We start from the raw sequence: 21,115 nt of genomic DNA, 5'->3' as shown, positions 1-21,115 counted from the left end.
CCTCTCTAAATTTGAATGAATTTAAATGATTATAAATGAATAATTCAGTGCTACTCAATGGTCCAGAGGCTGGATCTCAGAAGACGCAAGTTCTGTTATTCTTAAAACTAATCTTGATGTCTCTCCATGTTACAATTGTCCCTTCTTACAAAACAGTGCAAGTCTTCCCCCACTCCTGCAGCTGATAAAAGAAATATTTTGGTTGTTAAGAGTAATATAAGCAGCTAGCTGCTTGAGAAACATAATTTCAGTCAAGCAACCAGAGGATTTCTATCTAGTTTTCTGAAGGAAGGTGACAATCAGTCCAGAATTATTTTCACAGACTTGAGGTATCCGTCAGACCAGCTGTGCTACAGAAACCAGAAGGGCCATCGCTTTCAGCTGTGACTGCTGCAGCAGCAGCACCAAGCCCCTCTGGGCTCATGGCACCGGAATTGCTAGCGACGGCCCTCTCCAGCAGCCTCCCGGAGACTGCCTTCGCTAATAGAGATCTGCTGCAGCTCTCAGATGGGCGGTTTTTTTTGTTTGTTTGTTTGTTTGTTTGTTTGTTTGTTTTTCCTTTTTCTCCTGCAGACTCAGGTATGATTTTTAATCTCATGTAATCTGTATCTTAACTAGCATATCTAACAGGACAACGATGTCCTGAAAGAAGATACTTAAGCCAGAGCCATTATTTCTGAAGCAGAGCATTTTCCAAATCCACTTTGGATAATTCATCAGTTCTGCTAACTCCTCCGCTCAGCGCAGAATGCCAAGGGACAGCAATAAATACAGCAACACATGCATGGAATATTTTGCTGCTTGACTTTGCATTATATTTAGGTAAACAGAAATAGCAAAAGAACAGCCAAACATCCACAATGCCTCTGTAGTTTGCAAGCACAGGTATTGCAGAGCATTTAAATATTTCTGCCTTAGGTTTAACAGGTGCAACAAAAAACCAAGCCCAAGTTAGAAAGGGTAGACTCATTAAAAATAGAAAAAGGAAATACTTCTATATAGGACAATAGATTGGAAAGGCAGCCACCTCTACCATCAAGGAATCCTCTCAAACCTAACTGCTACCCCACTGTGACCTGAATCARTATCGTCTCAGTTGTCAGCTGCAGTTCTGGGTCCACCCTCTTTGCTCGAACTAGAGACCACAGTATATAGCAGCAGCTGGATGAAGAGCACAGTTCATCTCTAGAACATACCGTGCAGTACTCTTCACACTGCAGCTCCCATTGTATATTTAGCAGTCACAGGAGATGAAGTTTTAATCTGTGACTGGAAAAAAAGTAAAGTTTCCTCCTTCAAACACATGCATGCACAGTAATACTTAAAAAAGCAAACAAAACAAAAACTCCCAACCCCCCTTCCTAAAGGGTTACATCTTTATCARACAACCAACTTTAATTTCCTCCTTCTGCATCTACACAAGCAAGTGCTACTTTGGATGCATTGCTAGGAAAAGAGCATTCTCTGAGTTAGCTCTGTCACAAATGAGAAGAAAAATCTACTCTGTCAAATAAAACATCATACTTCTTCATCACTATGCCACAACATTACTCACATTTGTCAAGGAAACACCAGGTATTACAAATAAATGCAGCAGACCGTTCATTCATTCATTCAAATTGACATTACCAGTTTGCTGTTCTAGAAGTGAGCTGCTTTGGGTCAGACTGAACTATCAACCCTACTGCTTTTACACCAGTGAAGGTGCTTGTACTTTGGTGCTGAGAAATGGCCATGGTTTAAATTGAAAGGAGTTTCAGGCTGTGGTATCAAGTCATGAGATAGGAAACTTTTTATCTAAAGGTTAGTGTTATGAATGAACCTTAGGTGAACTACTAACAAAAGTACTTACCACATGGCAGCTGTTGGGTAGAATATAGGATTTGATAGTCTCAAATCAATTCTCAGCGAAAAAGGGTCTCTTGCACAGGATCCAGCACCAGAACCACCGTGCCACTGAACCACTTTGTGCTCATTCCCATAGAAATGCTGAACACTAGATGGGCCACAGAAACTGAACAACCTATTCATCTGCAGCAGTGCCCTCCATACAGCTGTAAGAAACGGATTCGGTAGGATCTGGGAACTGAAGAATCAAATTTCAGTGTTCCTATTCATACTATGTTTTGTGGATGAAAAGAAAACTTAACTTCCCAGAGAGATCAATTCAGTACTTTTCCAAAGTACTTTATGCAATATGCCTACCCTGAATTTTACTTTGAAAAGCACGCTTGAAGAGCTGTGACTTTCCACATGAAGATGTGGGAACTTTACTTCAATTAATAACAACACATCATTTTGGGATATAGCTCCCCCAAAAGCAAACTGCCTCTTAGCTCTCTGACTGCTAAGTAACTGAGGCTGGACAATCAGGAGATTGCTTACGAATCAGCAAGGAAATATGTTGTGCTTAAAAATCACTGCTTAAACAAAATGCACATTTAATTTTTAAGGCATAAAAGTTAAGATCTTGAAATAAACTGGAAGCAGAGAGAATAAAAGTGATTAACCAGGAAGCTTAGCTGGAGAGTATGCTATTTGTTTTCATAAGCAGCTGCCTTCTGAATCAACATTTCTCAAGCTTATCCCTTGCTGGGACACAACTGAACACACCAGCCCTGAGACTCCAGCGCTCTTGCTCCTGCAGCGAATGCATTGTGGCAGTGTCAACAGATCCTTTTCCTTTTGATGGGTGAATTCTGAATCTGCAGCTATTTATTTTGGGGCAGTTTGCCAGTGTCAAAGCACACTGTCTGAGTATTCGGGTGAGGGTACGTGACTTAATTAATTAGGATAGTGACAAAACTGACAAGCCTTTGCAACAAGCTAAGGTAGCAAGCAGAGAGGAGCCGTGGAAATGAAGTATGCCAATCCCTATGTACTTTTCTAGATAGAAATATTTAGATATAATATTTGGACATATTTTTCMTAGTCTTCAAAAATAACTTCATAAGGTATTTCTTAACCCTAGCCATTACAGTGAGAGGACCGTCTCTGATTACGTAGCTAAACAGGACAAGTGGTCATGGCCCAGGTGTAAATTTGGTGGAAGGATGTCTAGGCTGAGTGAGGGTCATAACAGTGGTGCCTGTATCAGGCATGTGCTGGGCGAAGAGCCTGAATGTGGGACTTCAGCCAGACACACACCATCCACACAGCATCTCAACTTGATTGTGGCTCCCACTCCTGGCATGTGCATCACGAGCTGGAAGTAAACAGGGATGTTGTACTGGGAATGCAAGTGGAAGGGAAAAGCTGCAGGCAGGAGAAGGGATGTACAAGCTAATGCTCTGGGGGACCAAAGGCCCTTTAGCTCTGCTAGTAAACCCATCTGCAGCACCCAGCACAGTGCTGTTCTCTGCTGAAGTCTCTAGAGCTTCACTACAATGCAAACAACAACAAAACAGGATTGCTTTGGATACCTTGCTTCATATAGCATAAGCCAAATGTGAGAATGAAAAATTAAGAAACAAGGCAATTTTAATTTGTAGAAGTATATATAGACATATACACCAGTGTATTTTTACATGCATGTGCATGTGTCTTTCCATTATTACCTTGTTCTTCAAGCGYTGTTTAAGATCCACACAAATTTAACAAAGCTTAATATAAAACACAAGAGGAGCTGTAAGAAGCCTAATGTAGGAGGCTGTGCTATTAAAACAGAGACATCACATGATGGGGGACACCCTCTTTTATGAACAGTATTAAAATGTCAACTTTATTCGGGAATACAGAATACATTTTTGAAAATTTCCGGTTTACAAAAGTTTAAGACAAGGTTGGGTTTCAGCATGCAACCTCCCTTAAAGCTCTTGCATAACATCTCAATTTCAAGTTGAAAAAAAAATCGGGCACAAACAAAAAGACAAACAAAGGCTGCAGTCCTACAGTGGGATACATTCAGGTGGAACCCTGTATGGTATTCAGATTCTTTCTGCAGTCACATATTTTAGTCCATGAGTTTGATATAGCCTTCTGTTAGTATAAAATATTTCAGATCTAGCATAAACTGCAAGAAAAGCACTTGTCTTAAAATTTTAGTTTCAGGCATTGTATGCAAAGTAGTTTCTGACAAGCAATAGTTAAAAACAACAGTACTTGCCATTTGATCACCACTCTAAAAATATAGCATTAAACTCCTCTGTTAGTTAAACAATTTTAAGTATTCATTAGAAATTAAATTCAGAATCAGTGTCCCTTTATCCTTTTCATCATTAATAGTTTTTTCTTATCTACTAAAACCATTTGTCTTTTCTAAGATGTCTAAAAAGTAAAGCGCACAAGATTAACAAGCTACTGCATTAATTAAAATGAGAGTCATCATCTCATTCCTCCACCCAACTCCTAAATCTATCACAAGGGCCCTATTAGCTGTATCAAAGTGAAATGGTGTAAATAAAACTGATTTGACTTAAAAGGAGAGGAACGAATGCAGAGTTTAAAAACTGCAGTGCAGTCAGTGTTGTCACGTGTGTCACTGTAGACAACAACAAAAATTATTTGCAGGCTCTCTTTTAAAAAACATTACTGCCAGTTTTCCACTAGCACAATACCAGAGAGGTAAATTATAATTTGCCTTACAAGCAACTTCAGTTTATTATCAGTCATATTCACAAATGGCCTAATTTTAAAATACACAGCACTTGGTGACATCAGTAGAGGTTACTGACATTCAGAATTTCTGACTTTTTTCTTTAACTACTCAAATCTTACTTCTAATAGGCTAACATAATCCCTTCAATTATTGCAAGTAGTCATCTCTTCAGATTGTTCTGTTGAACTCAAATATATTAATACCTGCTCTTAGCAGAATACTGTGGTTATGATTCAATACAGATATAAATATCAGAAATTTGTTCCAGAGGAAAACTTTCATCAGTTTTACTTCTGTAAGAATAGGTCTTTCAAAAGAATAAGCGTTTGTTTAAATATTAGACACAAAGGAAAGCTCCTAGAGGAGACACCTCAAACTAAAAGGTTAAGAGCAATTGCAAACACTTAGAAGGATCAATTCCAACTTTATCAGCTACTTACTGAAAAAAAACCCTAACAGGTATTTCATGAACACTTAACTTCAGCCTTACAAGCTGAAGATCAAGGAACTGCAGGTTTTTCAATTAAATATTTAATTCCATCAGCACAGTTGTTGCTACCACCCTTTTCCACAGATTCCACTGAATAATGCAGTATAACGCTGTATTAACACTACTGAAAAGTGACATGTTATAAACAATTCCTGTGTGATAGTATAGCATTTTCTAAATAAACTGGCTAGCAAATCTGTTCTACATACCAGAAAACTGCAGCAAGATGAATATTTTCCATCAAATTTTAGCATGTTTTTTGGAGGCGGATATTGAACTTCTGTACTCTGCAAAGTTCAACGGTCCCCATAAGTAACAACAAAAAGGAAGACAAGATTTGTTTCTCTTTTTGGATCTCCGGATAATGATATGCAACACCCTCCTGAAATCTCGGTACCACCCCCCCATCAACATTCAATCATAAAGGCACAATTTCCTTTTAGAACTCCCATTCTCAAAAAAACCCAGAAGTTTCCTATATGAAGATAAATATACCCTTAGCTGGAAGGAAAAATGTCATACCATTTAGTGTTTGGGGTTTTGTTTTTTTTTTTTTTTGGTAAAGTCCAAAGGGTTTATCCTAATGCAAAAGTTACGTGAATATATACAACCTGAAAGAGTATTTATAATTATATATATTATATATATGTACATATATGACAGTGATTGACACAGAATGCTGAAGAGACAGGCTAGATCCCCTTTTTTCCTACTGAACAATTCATGGCAGTGTTTTTCAGATGCCTCAGGCAAATAAAYGTGTATTTGGTTTACACATACCCTAGTGGGTACAAGCCTTAGAAGACGTGGGTGAAAGGCAGCCCCCTGGAMGGCCTGCATGAGGAATATGTACCATGAAAGTTACACTGGACASAGTGACTTAGTTTTGCTAATATAGCTGGAGGCTGCTTTTTTTTTTWAAAAAAAGCAAGTCTTATGAAACCACTGGGAACTCTTCTACAGTTTAAAGTATAAAATAATGTTTTAAAAACAGTAATACAAAAACGTTATGTATAATTCTGACACTGTGCTGCGTAGCTCTGTTACCGAAGGCTGAGCAGAATCTTAAGGAAAGCAGGCYGGCAGGGCCTAACGCTCACAGGATACACCTCAGCACCTAACTTCCCTATTAACTCTGTTACATGACTGAGTTTAGCTACCTGAGGAATAAAGAATACCTATCTGCTATGTGACAATGAGAACTGGCTGCCTATCAGGTTGTATGGAGTGAGTACTTAATTAGCCAAATCCTGCTTTGTGCAAGACAGCATAAGCACCTTGCTCGAGCTCCCACTAAGGAGGGAGTCWGACCCAATCTTGTAAACAGCTGTGCAAGTACTTACCAGCCTCTTCACCAGTACACCTCAGGATAGGCCGCTAAACCTGTAAGGAAAGGCTGTTGATAATTTGCTTCCAAAGTAAGCAAAGAGTATTAAAGTTAGAGCGCTGCAGTGCTCCCTACCATATCAGCTGTTAGAACGGCCTTGACTTGCAAAATTCACCTGCCCCCTGCTTCCTACAGCAGTGGCCTCAGGATGCGGAGATGAGCAACATAGCACTGAACCAATTCAGTTACCTGTGTGAGAACTGAGACCTAACTTGAGTCACTCTCCTACCCACACCCAGCTCAGTCTTGAGTTCTGAGTGCACAACCTTTGGGGCAAAGAGACTGCCTTAGAAAGATGGTGAAGGAGAAAAGGGAAGGCACTGGGTGGAAGGGGGAGACTGGCTTCCTTCCTGCAAAGCACGTATAATGACAACAGTTCATTATATGGAGGAAGAAAAGTGGGAAATGTGTCTAATGGGCAAATGCAAATAATTCTCAAGGCCAATTTGTCTCTGGACAAGAGAAAGACACTGCACTCCTTTCTGTATACTATGCACAAGCACAGCAACACAGTGGTATTTAAATTCACAGCTTACCTTCTTTCTTGCCACTCTGAATACCTTTACATCTGAGTTGCTTTCACAAGGACAATTCAATACTGTGCATTGAAACATATTTCACCAGAGAACACTCCAAGAATTAAGATAGAAAAAAAACAGATAAAAATACTTGCATCTTTATGCAGAAACTTGATTTCAACCACATGAATATGAATAATGGTGAATTCTATATAAAAGAATGAGATTTGTATATGAGAAAATTTGAAATTTTAGTTCTACAGGTACAAACTATGTAATATGCTATTTGCATACATACATACACAGTATTAAACATGTGTACCCATGTGCGTATGTATATGCACTATAGACAGTTCTGACAAACACACAGCCCAACACCTTTCACTACATAACCTCTTTTCAGTTATTTACAGCAATAACAAGCTAGTCATTCACACTGAAGTTTTCCACGATGGGCGTTTGCCTCAGGCTGGTTTTGGTATTCAAGTTTTAGCTGAAATAGTTCTTCTATTTTTGAGAAGAAACACAAGAAGCAAAGTTGTTTCGCAATGCTTGAAAAGAAGTCTTGCGCTGGTTTGTTGAGAAGCTTCAGTGCCTCCATGTAAAGCCTTGAAGTTTGACAGATGAGCCAACCTTTGTGATATTCCTGAGAAAACCCATGCTAATTTGGCCTAGTTACTAGTATTTTGGAAAATTAAAACTTATTTGCTCAGTTAGAGACTTGTTGTATCCTCTCAAACTTAAAAGCTTTGAAAATTACATTCACAGTGATAATGTTCAAACCCAGCAAGAGAAGGGTCAAGTGGGACATTCTCTGCAATTTGAGCACTGCCAGTGGGCTAGCATTGGGCATCTGACCTCCAAGCAGAAAGACCGTCTCTCTGGTCTCAGTTGGTTCCAGGCAGTGAGAAGAAGTGACTCATATGTAGGCAGGGCAAGAGTCAGTGTGGAAATAAGAGTTTTCCTGGTATAGTCTTGTCTGCAAAATCTGTACCTATTATACATGCACATATATACATTCATATACAGTAAATAGTCCCAGAAATATATTAGACCAGGTTTTCAGCATAGCACTGATGTTTTTTACTAGTCTAAAGCAGAACCTACTTGCAGGAATTTTGTGGAGAGCTGATGTGACTCTAGATTTAGTTCTCACAAGTCAGGTCTTCATTAAGCCCAGAATGCTGAATCCAATTATTAATGAAGTTGGGATTCAAATCAAGTCATCATTCAGGCATGTGTTCACCTGAAACTAATTAACTGCAGATTAACCCATATAGACTTGAAAACAGTAAATCCCTTCCTGCCCATCCAAATAGTGGGGCAGTTAACCTTCTCTTTCAGCAAGAGTGTTGACCAGAGAATCACTTTGGCTGGCTGTCCTCTCAAGAAGAGTTCTGCAGCAGTCCACACTGTCATTGACACTGCCTGTCCGACTGCCCTCAATGCCCAGAGGGCTTCCTGCCACGGCAGCATCTGCGCTCACCAAACTCCCTGTCCGAGACCGGTAAGGAGGAAGGTCTGGTTGATTAATGGATTCAGATTCAGAACAATAAGGGGGTGGAGGAAGGTCAAACCAAGGTGGTCTGCTGTAAGACACACAAGATAGTTAGAGGTTACTCCAAACAGCCATATGGAAGCAAGTACACAGAGTTTTTCAGTTATGAACAATACAAACAATATTTCTCAGCTTTTTTTTTTTCTTAATCAGGGGATCTCAAAAAGCCCCACCTACATTATTCAAGTCATTCCAAAACATCCACACCACTACCACCAGACATTACAAGATTTCTGGTCAAGATGCAACATAGCTAATTACATTCTGCTTAAAATTTTCCRTTACAAATGTCATGGGTATGCACTGCCAACAAATCTCAGCTTTCCCTCAAAGGCAGCTGCAAGAATTTTTCCTGACTAACATGTATACAATCTGACAAAGCACTTTAAAAGAAATAAGGTGGATTTACACCTTTAGATAATGATATGAACATAGGAAAGCTCTGAGGAAACCTCTACTAAGTGACAGAGATTAATGGTTTCCGGTCTACAAAWAAACGATGAACTGAATTCTTCGTAAGACAAATCACTTGTGCTGTCATAATATCACACACAGAGCAAGTGCTAAGTATGCACAGACAAGACAAGTACTGGGTTCTGGAAAACTACTTCTGGTTCGGAGAGTAAACACAAAAAGGGACTGAAAAGTTTAGTAGATTGATTAAAAGGTCTTAGAAACAATTAACTCTGAAGGTGCACATGGTGGTATCGATCAGGTGAGGAGTGATTACAGTCTAGACAGCCGCTCATTTAGCTGTCCTTACTAATGAAAAGATACCAAGTGTTAACATCAAGTAAGTTGCTGCCAAATGCAGCGGAGAATAGGAATGTAAATATTTCACTATGAATCTTAGATCCCAGAGTTTGTGTTGAAGAATACTGACAGGGTGATAGTGAACAATCTGGATCATTAAAGTTCATGCTATGCCCTTTTTATGTAGGCAGGATGTCAGTCTAGTAGTTTTGCTTGGAAAGAGTTTACAGACAGAGGTTAAAATGAAGGTTAATTATCTACAAATAAAACTGTGTCGTAACTACAAAAACATGACCCAAACCACCCCTACCCACAAAAATTTACAVAGCTTCCAGCTATTTAGAATGAGAACACCATTTTCCTTTTCACAGAGTTTTTTTTTTTTTTTTTTTTTTTTTAAAAAAAACTCTGCTGGGGAAGAAAAAAGGGTGCAGAACAGGAGGACTAAACGACTTCTTGATGCAAGAAAAGTAGACAGATTACTTTTGATCATGGAGATATGTTATAACTTAAGATTTTAAAATAGTAACACTTGCAACCTAGCTGTCTTTTGGAATAACTGCAAATTCAATTTTCATGTTTCGATTCCAGACTAGTACAGGATTTCACTGCTAGAGAAGTGATATATTTCTTCTCATTCTCTGCTAGCCCCATGCACTACATGGGCTAAGACAGCATGACTGAAGTTCATCTTAAATCCTCTTAATACCAGTAACAAGAACGGGACTTGTAGACTCTGAATTTTTCATATGCAGGAGGAGCTATGAAAAATACTGCCCAAATTTGGTTCCGTACAAGTGACAGAACTGCAGCACAATACCTTTGTCAAAARCAATAGTAAAGATAACTGGGAAGCAGGAGCTGCAACCAGTAGCTTTAAACTTTGGTGAGAATAGAATTAGCTCTTGTACATACCTTTGGTCTAGCACAGCCTCTGAATAGGATGGTGGAGAGTCCAAATCCACTGGCCTGTGATAGGCCTGGTTGGACATGTACTGGATCCCGTTGTTGACATTGTAAGTGACACTGCAGTGGTGTGGATGATCAAGGACCACAAGCCGGGACAACAGGACAGGGTGCTGCAGTCGATGCACAGGCAAGGTCATGAGATTGTTGCGTTTTCTTTGGTGATGCAGAACCAAGGCAAGAAAGGCCACCACAAGTACAAAAATAACAGAGCTACCAATGATAGCATAGGTAATACTAGGGTAGTAGAGCAGCTGATTCTCTGAGGTCACGTAATCTTGGCCACTGCCTGCCTCTGCAAGACAAAAAGAAAAGGAAGTCTGAGATTTGTTTTGATAGAAAACTCTGTTCTTAACCTAGGCAGTTTTCTGCTAATGCACTGTGTGACACACTGTCAGACCAGCTTCCAAGCAAGTTTCCTTTCTTCCTTAGGACTGTGGAAAATCAGCTTATTAAAACCATATACATGCAAACCAGAGACTGGCTGATAATCAGTCAGTTCTTCTTCAGCTGCAGTAAGTGCCTACAGTGGATGCAGACACACTCAAAYAATAGGGAGAGAGAAACTGAGAAAGACGAGAATATTCAATGTAGAGATCTTATGACAGTGTGCATGCTTTATTTCTCCTACATCCCTACCTATCRATCCTAAACAAACCCCCTCCCAACGGCTGAGAGAACCCAGTTCTAAAGCATAAGTACAGTACCTTAAACTCTAGTGCGTTTTCCCAGATACAATCAGTGACAGAAAAGGCCTGACCTTTACTTTTAACGATAATTTCTAGAGCAGTTTACATGTAGCTTTTCAAAAAAGGCAGCAGCTAGGTCCCCTGCTCCAGAGATCTCACAGTCCAAAAGAAGTACAGCAGAAAAAATGCTCAGTTAAGCACRGTTATTTGAATGTTTATGATCAGGAGAGCTCCTGCTGGAAGAMATTCAAAGAAAAAAGTATTGGAACTGCACATAAGAACAAGGATGTAAGCCCRGTAGATGTAATATTAGTTATAAGATGAGAAAGCTTAAAAGCAAAAAGTGCAGGCCAGGAAGTGAATGGTAAACAAGTGACTGCTGCCCCAAGGTGGGGTGGGGGAAGGACAGAACAAGATGAGAAAGAGGCAAAAATGAGCTAGGCCAAGGCCTTGGAAGACCGTGGAAGCGAGCTTCAATCTGACGTGGTTGGAAATAGTAATTAAGTGGTTCGGAAAAGAAGAAGAAACAATGTTTCAGGAATGACTGGTAATGAGAAAGGCCAGATAAAAAAGAGGTACTTCACATGGCACAGTCTGTGTTTGATTTGTAGAAGGCACTTAGGAACTACTGAAGTTACCAAATATTATAAAAGAAGATAAGATTTATCCAGAGTCATGATACAGGAGAACGAATCAGGCTTTGGGTCCAGGTGGTGGAATAATGACATCTGAATGGTTCTTGAGCTGCATGGAAATTTTGTGTGCATGTGTGTGTGTGTGGGGGGGAACAAACAAACAAAAAAGACAGAAAAATGTAAAGGGCAAAAGAGACTCAAGAGAAGCAAAAATGGTATGCACACAAAGTGCAACTTTGTCATACTTTGGTCAATGCCAAAACAACAAACAGGACCAYGTTCTCCTGACTCCATTCCAGCACCCTGTTCCCAAGGTCATACAGTCTTTCAGCAGTTTTCTTTTTGGGAGCAATTTCTCTGGAGGCTGTAATTTCTTATAGCCTCAAAAATAAAAATGTTGTTCTGGTACAGGACCAGACATTCATCTACCTCAAGCAAAACCAAAAAAGGCTGAGTAAAATAAACAAAACAAGAGCAAGCCCCTGACCCCCAAAATCCATACAATTCTTTAAAGAAGGGCCATCCATCCAAATTCTTCATTCCCTACTGCAGAAGTATTGTACAGTAAATCCTAGCGTACAGCTTTCCTTCCTTTCACCTGTCAGCTGGGAACACTTTTTGGTCTCTTTGCAACTAAGCCGCTTATGAATCTCTAGCAGTAAAATAATGAGGTGTATATGTATCCACACTGTTTATGGAAGTGTGGAAGAGCTTTCCTGAAACACTCATTGCTCTGCATCAGGACTGCAAGGGTATTTCTGTCAGTGGTTAGTTTTGGTAGTTCACTTTCACAGTGAAACACAAAGCCACATCTGACAACATCCTTAACATCTACGTTATTTAGGTAAGATAATAAATAGGATTTAAAATGGTTAATCTTTTACTTTTAAATATACCCTTTTTAAAATCAAAGATGTTTCAGTAAGGAGTAGTGAGATGGGAAAGAAAAACTGTACCAAAAAATAAGAGACCACAATTATTGGCCCTGTTACTGACTACAGGAAAAAACTATTGCTCTTAGATAAATCCAATTTACTGGTGATGCCAGTATAACCACAGTGCTGCTTTGTAGGGCAGCTGCAGGCCATGCTGCACCGGGAATCAGCAACTTTCCTGATATCTACTGTCAGATCTCAGCAAGAATCGTTAATAAGTTCATTTGCCCATGCAATCGTGCTGGAGAGAAAGCAGAAATCATTATTATCAGTCAACACCAGGTCTGCAACTCGCCTAGTAAAATGAACCAAGTCTGCATGAAGAATGCAAGTCAGAACAGAAAAGGGAGGGAAGGAATTTACATGCATTAGTAAATTTAATTACAGCTCATCACATGCTGCTACGGCTTCTCCAATATACTCCCCAAATTCACCAGGAGAGTGGTGAACTCATGTCATAAAAGACAGATAAGGGCCAGCGCAAGGAGTACAGTGACAAGCAGATCATTTTTATGCAAACATTAACAAATTTATTTGCAAGGAATGATCCATGGATGAATATCACTGCCTGCAACTCTTCAGTGCAAGGAAGGTAATTATACTATAAAGTCCCAGTAAAATAGCACAAAACTTCCCTTCAACTTGGCTCACTAGTTACCGCACGTTGGCAGAAAGCTGAGAACAGGATGTCTTTGTGGACCTGATGAGACCTAAGTTGTTACCATGGGATCACTGTGAAGCAGCCCACTCCTTTCTCTTTATAATCTCCATCTTTATTAAAAGGGAAGAAAAATGAGAGGCGCTCTGTATGTCAACTTCTCTATAAAACATTTTAGGTTATCTGTCTGTTTAGGACAGCTTCTTAAATATCCTGTATGGAAAGCCTCCATATATTCAGACAGATTACCAGAATGAAGAAGAAGGAAAACTTTGTTGAAAGTGGGATATCTTAAAACAGAGATCTGATAACAGCCTAAGTACAGTCTGAAACAAAATATCTGCTTTTTCTAGTTCTATGCTATTTTTCATGCAACGACAACAAAGACCTATTAATTTTACACAGATTTTGGGCAAGTTTGTGGTTAACATGCTGTTTTGGAGCTTTGTGAATGTTGTGGCTAATGAAACATCATTTGTTTACCAATAATTCTATATTCCTTCTCAGGTTTTCAGGTTTATTCCCATTTAGTTCACTGTATCACTGAGAATAAGCWATCTAAGGGCACATCTACACTAGGGAGCGCAGCTCTGTGCTGAGATCTCCAGAAGCAGAAGCACAGCCATTAGCACTGTATCAAACAGTGCCAATTGGTGCAGCTTTGTGAACTGGCTAATACAACTGTATCACACTTGGGATCTAAATTAGCATCTCTATCAGTTCAGCTATTACTAGCTGGTGCATGGAGCATGAAGAGTATAGATGTTTCCATGGAAGGAGAAGAAATCTGGTTTATCCATCGTATACTCTTCTGTGAGCACTGAGCAATAGTGAATACTTTGCATAGAGACATCCTCTCTCTCCATGGCAAGAATCCCACTCTCTGGATTTGCAAACATACATAAACTTTATGTCTGTACAGGAACAGATATGCAGTGCTCCCTATCTAGAAATAAGGTTCTGCCTTCTAAGAGTCAGCTATCATCAGAACTACCTATTCTACTACCACAGAAAAAACAACTTATTCTTCCCTTATGGGTAGGTTTTCTTGCCCAAGAAAGCCTTATGGTCACTTGGCAAGACATCCTCACAGATGAAGGCTAGTGGTACTCTGTTCCATTGTGCTGTAAACTAAATTGAGTAAGACCAAGTCTGGGCTTCATCTTCTCTCTTATCTAGCAAAGTCAGTAAACTTGAAACTACAAAAGATGAAAGTAACACTATCTGAGCCTGCTCTATCATCACTCCTTGGGGGCCTTGCACCTAGGACTTGCAGCACTAGAGAAGACAATTTATATTCAAAGAAAAGAAACAAATTTCCTTAGAAGTCACCTTCCAAAACAACACTCCAGAACTGCTCTAGGTGACGTCCAGAAGAAGAGTAGCAGAATTATGAACCAGCTTTGCATACATGAGATTTACAGTATGTTTTTCTTCTTCCTACTCTACTGGCAAATGTTGAAATGAGTAACTTCTTCATAACTTCCAAGAGTACACACTCAGAGAAGCTGTAGAAGAAATACTAGCTGGATCTACACCAGAGATTTGTGTGTGTTTTCTCATGTCCTCTCAGTGCCTAACCTCTTCTGCTGTTCTTGTAAAATGCTGAATAAAATGAGTTACACATGCTCCCTTTGTCTTAATGCACTGTCCCATCCAAGCCTTTAAATTTGAGGAGAAAGCTTTGCAGTAGGAGAAAACACAGGTGCAAATAACTGCTTCTCACAGATGTAATATTCTGGGTTTTGACCAGTCATATAGATATGCGGAAGGGAACGAAGGGTAGCTAGCTGAGACTGTTTTATGAATGCCAGGATAATCTACGTATTATGCACATTGTAACAGGGAGAAGATGAGATGTAACAACACTTGAAAAGTCTTTGCTGGACATGCAATAGTAGTTCAGAAAGAAAAAGTCACAACTCTTTAGTTCTGCTCTAATAACTTTCTGCAAATGTTTACACAGCACAGAAGTCACTGAACTGAATTTCTTGGTAATTCAGTCATCTTCTCCCAGAAGCAGTATGTATTATCTAGGCAGCTTTAGAAAGTTCTGTCTGCTCTCCTATTAAATGCAATTCACAAAAAAATGAGTGGGCAGGCTAATTTTGCTTAAATTCATGGAGTACTTATTCTTTCATGTTTTTTTCTTAAAAAAAGTCCATGATTTCTAATCACATCATGTATAAACAGTTTATCAATGCCACTTATGCCTATTAAACCTTATTACCTAGGAAATGCTGAATTCGCAGACTGGAGATTTTGGAGTGTAAAAAGCTTTGTGAATAATTTAGGAAAGGACTGATAAAGGAAACATTACAGGTTGCGCTTAGAGGGCTATCTTATTGACTGTGAACAAATTTGCTGTCTCAAAGTTTTTAAAGAGATCTGAGAGTAACTGCATTAAATCTGTCAGACAGGGGATGAGGGGCTATTATTTTATCTTTTGCAATCCTCTGCCTGGCTTTTCACAGCTCATCAGAGAGAAAGCTTTTGAAATACATAATCTGAGCAGACATCTGTAGCCTTAATGAACACACGTCACGGTCCATCTCCAACAAAGACGCTACTGTAACAACACATTTAAATTCCAATCGGTTAAAGAGCAGAGCTGCAGCTCAGAAGGTTAAAGATGACAAAAATTCAATACAGATAAGCAGAACCTTTGCACACTACTTATTGTGCTGCAGTAGTTCTGAGGGGATCCAGCTAAAAGTCTCCAGACTTCCTAAATTTCTCATCTTTGATGATTTTGTGTCCACTATAATAAGCCTTACGTAGACCTTGTGCACTGAACTTTCAAGGTGCTCTTTATTCCACTGATGCCCTTTCTTACAACAGTTATCTCCCCCCCAACACCACTTTTTTTTTAAGCTGTAAAAAGATCTAGTTCAGACAGCAGCTCATGGAGTTTGTGTTCATTTCTCAAACTGAGTTTTCATTCATTCTGCCTCCCCTAAGCACCTTCATATTTGCCTTATATGCTTAAAGACCAGGACTTGTTTCCAACTGCATTCAAAATGTATTTCTGCCCTGTTTTGACTTTCTTTATTTCATGCACAGAATAGAGATTTGTTAGCAGAGGTGCTACACACAGTAAACAGACTTTAACTTTGGAAACAGCTGGAGAAGGAGAATATGATTACATCTCTGCTTACCAGGCAGTACGTGAATGCAAGGGAAGTCCAGGAAAGAAGCAGGATGAAACTCCTGCTTTCAGGTATGTCTATAAAAGCAGTGGCTTCACATTCAGGCAATGCTGATCTGTACAGACATCCTGACTTGAGACAGCTCCAGGTTCTCTTCTGTGTCTTTTCTCATCCTATGCTAATCATGAGTGTCCTGAAACACCACGGACTAGAGCCGATGTGGCCCTCCAGGTACAATGCTGGAGCAGGCTGGGGCCCTATATGCAGCTCTAGCAGTTGCCCATTAAATCACTATATATACACCTGTTCTTGGCTCCCTGCCCTGTTTCAAACCACTCCAAACTAGATAATGTTGTTCTTTAAGAAACATTTGAGACATTGTGATAAAAAGTTTATGTAAAACCTTTATCTTACTGCCCTCTGCACTGCTGTCACTCTCAAAGGGGACACAAACCATACACAGAAGTGTCATTTTGTGTCTTCTGGGACTGCTCTGAAGACAATCAGCCCCATAGCTACTGGTCTGTAGGGCAGCTCTCAGAATGATCTCCCAAGCTCATCCATAGTGACAAGAACTGTATTTTCCTCAAAAGCATTAGTATTTCAAATACTAATCAGAGGCCTAAGTAGCACCGTCTGCTCTAATTTCACATATTCTTTCCAAAGACTGAAAAGAAATTCATGACCTTGCCTGACTAAACTAAATAGAAGATTCTGATATGGAGAAATTTTTATCCATCCTCAGATTTTTATCATTATTGGTATTGTTGTTGCACCTTGACTACATGAAATAGGATTTCTCTGTATTATGTACTGTACAGACTCTGAAGATGATGACCACCATCATTTCAAAGAATTCAAAGGCAAGCTAAGACAAAAGACTACACATACACAACTAGCCAGGGAGCCAAAGATGAACCTTAAGTCAGTATTAGCAGGATTAGCAGCAATCTCAGCATGTCTTGTTTGGTGCATCAGACCCAGGAGGCTGCCCATGCTTTCCTCCCCAGACTGACATCCGTCCTCCTGACCATGCATTTTAAGAGCAGTACTTTCAAGTGTTTGCAACTGCTGAGAGAGCAGCTGAGTCATGAGGCTGAAGATCAAGAGCCTCACCTCTCATACGCCCTCCTTTTTATCTTCTGCAAGGTTGGAAAATTATTCCATGCACTTCATGTATCACAATTTAAAAAGAAAAAGGGGGAAAAAAAGAAAAAGAAAAATGCAGAGCAGCAAACTGAGCAAGCGGAGAACTAAGAAATACTTAGCAGTAGTCATGGCAACTAAAGTTCTAAAATTAACTTGACAGCAACGTAAAAACCTGTGAAGCCAAAATCTGCCATCAAGCATGGAAACAAAAGGTCCAGGCTTGGCAATTGGATAGAAGCCAGAGAGGAAATTAAAGTGTTACTAAACTGCAATTCAGGATCATTCTGACATTGATCTGAGCAGCACTTCCTAGACACACGATAGTCCAAAAGGCTGGTGTAATTTGATTATTAATACAGAGTCAGCATGGAAACTATGCACAAAAGCCTGGACAGAACTAAAAAGCATGAACTTTCTTTTAAAGTCCTCCTCTTTAAATGAAAAATTTCAGTTACTTCTGCTTGTCTCTTCTTTTTCTTTTGAAAATAGGCCATGACCATCAAGGAAACTGCCAAGAAATTAATTACTATGCACTTCTCATGATAATACTTCATGACAGAAAGATACTACTCAGTGCCTGATGCACTAAAAGCTCCAGGGGTTTCTGATACTCTTCTCTCCTTCCCCCAGCCAATAAGTTAAACCTCTTCTACAAGAGAAAAGTCTCATGTGGCAACACCACATAAAAGGCTCTTTTGAAACATGCACTTATGATGGCCCAAGCTTAATAACTACAGCAAAACTGTGCTGTAAAGGGAGTGGGGGGAAAGGTATTCTTTTTGAGGACAAACATACCCTTGGTGCTCTTGCCAAGGGCTGTGACAACTGGGAGTACCCCTGGTTCTAGCCATAGCTCCTGTACCACAGCCTGGTCCTTCCTGCTGTTCTCCCAAGAGATATTCTAGTCTTGCCTTGCTCAAGCCATGAATAGCAGAGAAAGCTATTTTGGTTACCTGGTTGCTATGCAATATATTTTATACAATTAATGTACAGTATTGTATACACTTGAAATTTAAGATGAAAAATAATTAACCAGTAAATACTTAATCCTGTGGTCACTGCAGGTCCAAGTCACCTGTATAAGATGTCCCCTCCAACAAGATGAAAGAGGTGGCAAGTCGCATAGTTAATTTTCTTGAAAAAAAGCCAGAATCACCTAGGTTCCAAAATACTTCAGATGAAAAATAACAATAACAACAAGAAAAAAAAACAAGGAGGTTCAAGGGAAATAATGCATTAAYGGAAAAAGTAACAGAACTGTGAATTCAACCAGTAAGACCCAAGGGGATGCAAAGTTAGTCTCCAACATCAGCTTCATTTTCACTTCTTTAACTAAAGGCATAACATTCAAATGGATTTTTCACCAAATACCTTTGGGAACACTGGCAAATTTATGTGCAAGTGTGCAGTCTTGTCTTCTGTAAAGGTTAATTAAAATAGCAGAACTTTGAAGTAGGTAAGAGCCCGGACATTGTATCAGGTCCCTGTTCTCTGCCAGCATAGCAGCATGCTTTACCCAGCTTGATTTTGAAAGGTCTTAAATAGTTTAAAGACAAAAGTATGAAAGAAAATAAAATTTAGAGGCAACAGTGAATTCTTGCTTGTTCTATTTCAGTCTTATCCTGAGAGTTTAGATTCTAAGCCTCTAAAAAACACTTAGCTAACATTCCTTGAAATCATTTAAATATCTATGAAAAAACACCTCAAAACAAAAATTAAATTAAAATACAATTTCAATGAAAAATCAAACAATGAAGTGCTTGTGGTTTTTCCATCTATCAACCCTGAAACGAAATTACACCACATCACAGAAGTGATGCTGATTTATCTTAGATGATCTAAATCTCCATGCCTGCATAAAAGCATGTTATTTCAATAGAAGGCCTGGAAAAAGCAGAATGTGCAATGCTATACAGGACGGACAGCTGAATCACGCTTTTGTGGTTTTTGTTTTGGGGGCTGTAAGACTGCACACACACACACTGTTCAGCTAGAATGCACACATTAACTTCTTCCTAGACATTGTATTAGTGCTATGGACAGCTGGTGCACAAGGATAATAACGCTTGAAGAGATGTAATGCAGGGTTTATAAAGCCTGCAGAGCCAGCTGCACTTGGCAAGGAATACTGCTAGCTCAAGTGTGATTTAGATATACTGTAAAGTAAGTTTTTAATCAGCTTTTAAATTTAGTCTAATCATTCAAAGACTCTATTTTAAAGAATCTGCTTTCTGAAAAACTGCTAGTACAAAGTCCCATCTACTGTCTCATATATTACTATTATGAATCCCATTTCTTTCTAAAACTGTGAAAAGGAAAAGATGCTGTCCGAAAAGGAATCCGTATGGCTTTACTCTCTCAAGATAGTGTCCTAATGATTTAGAAACCTTTAGCATGTTGCTACTGCTGGGTAAAAACCAAACCAAAGCAGAGATAGACAAGACCTGCTATGTAACTGAATGCCTTTCCTAACACTTAACCCCATCCATTTATACCTATCCAACACTCCAGTACTGACTGGATCTGGGGCGCAACAGTGGAAACCAATGGCAAATCCATTTAACAAGGGCTCTATAGGGTGTCCTAGGTGGTTCTAGGAAGCAAAAAACAGGCAGAGAGGAAAGGAAGACCACAAAATTTCAGTGGATTTGGGTAGATTTACAATTCAAACCAAGACAGGAGTTTAGTGCTTGGTTCTACCAGAGAAAGTACCTGCATAACATTATATCACAAAATGCTATGTTATTTAAAGCTATCCTGACTTTGCCTACCAAACAGCTGTGATATAGGCTGATGTTTCCTTCCAGCAACAAGCTTTGTAAACTCTGCATACAGCAAGAAAGTCTTGCCAAACAGTGGCCACTATGTTCAGTTTACACCTTGACAAAGCTCTTAACAATTATGATCTCTGGTCACAAACCAAACTCTAAATCCTTCCTTAAATATTCTAAAAGGAAAAACACTACATAAAAAGCAACAGGAAAGATGACAGCAATCTGTTTGGAAAGTCTTCTTTGGCTTTCCTGATTGCAGAACAAGACACTCAAGACTCTTTGTGGGGGGGAGGGGGAGGAAAAAAAAAAAAAGAAAAAAGTATCTGGAAAACATTAACACCAGGAAGAAGATAAAATTGGTGCTACCCTGTTAAAAAATCTCTCATTAGAAAATGTGACACTGAAAATGAGTGTGTGGGGAGCAGAACTGCTCAAGGGTTGTGGCTGTCAGTGGTTTACTACAAGCTTTTCCAGAGGGGCCCAAAGTGCTCAGTTCTGGATCTGGTACTCTTCAATAACTACCTGAATGACAAAACAGAGAGAGTATGCTTATTGAATCTGCCGCCAGGCGAGACTGCAAGCACGCTGCTGGATGAGATTAAATTCACAATGATCTAAAAATGATCTAGCAGAAATGGTCAGGGGCACAGGTAGTCAGGGAATAAGAGTACAACGCCCTCACACTACCCCACACGAGCAAGGCCTCTGCTGGAGTATTTTATCCAGGTTAATGCATCACACTTCAAAAAAGTAAAGATGAATCAGTTCAGTGGTGAGCAACATGAATTAACAGATGTCTTGAAGACACTATCTACTAGGAAAGCCTTCAAGAATCAGGCTTGTTTAGGCAAAAAAAA

The 21,115-nt window shown here is 39.4% G+C and overlaps 1 protein-coding gene across 1 annotated transcript in view; it reads right to left on the bottom strand.

Annotated features, from left to right (window-relative positions):
* Positions 1-5,625: 5,625 nt before the first annotated feature.
* The window catches only part of LDLRAD3 (low density lipoprotein receptor class A domain containing 3), a 114,252-nt gene continuing 98,762 nt past the window's right edge, over positions 5,626-21,115 (bottom strand). Inside the window, exons 5-6 of the mRNA XM_085321871.1 lie at positions 10,219-10,564; positions 5,626-8,581 (exon numbers count right to left, since the gene is read on the bottom strand). Coding sequence (XP_085177997.1) covers positions 8,320-8,581; positions 10,219-10,564 — 608 coding nt within the window. The 3' untranslated portion in view covers positions 5,626-8,319. The remainder of the gene's footprint in view (positions 8,582-10,218; positions 10,565-21,115) is intronic.

Source organism: Rhea americana, unplaced genomic scaffold (genome assembly GCF_003343005.1).
Source record: "Rhea americana isolate MKP2758 unplaced genomic scaffold, rheAme1 scaffold_72, whole genome shotgun sequence".
In the NCBI taxonomy this organism is placed as follows: domain Eukaryota; kingdom Metazoa; phylum Chordata; class Aves; order Rheiformes; family Rheidae; genus Rhea; species Rhea americana.
Note: the sequence above shows the minus strand (reverse complement) of the source record. Positions and strands in the feature narration are given on the sequence as shown.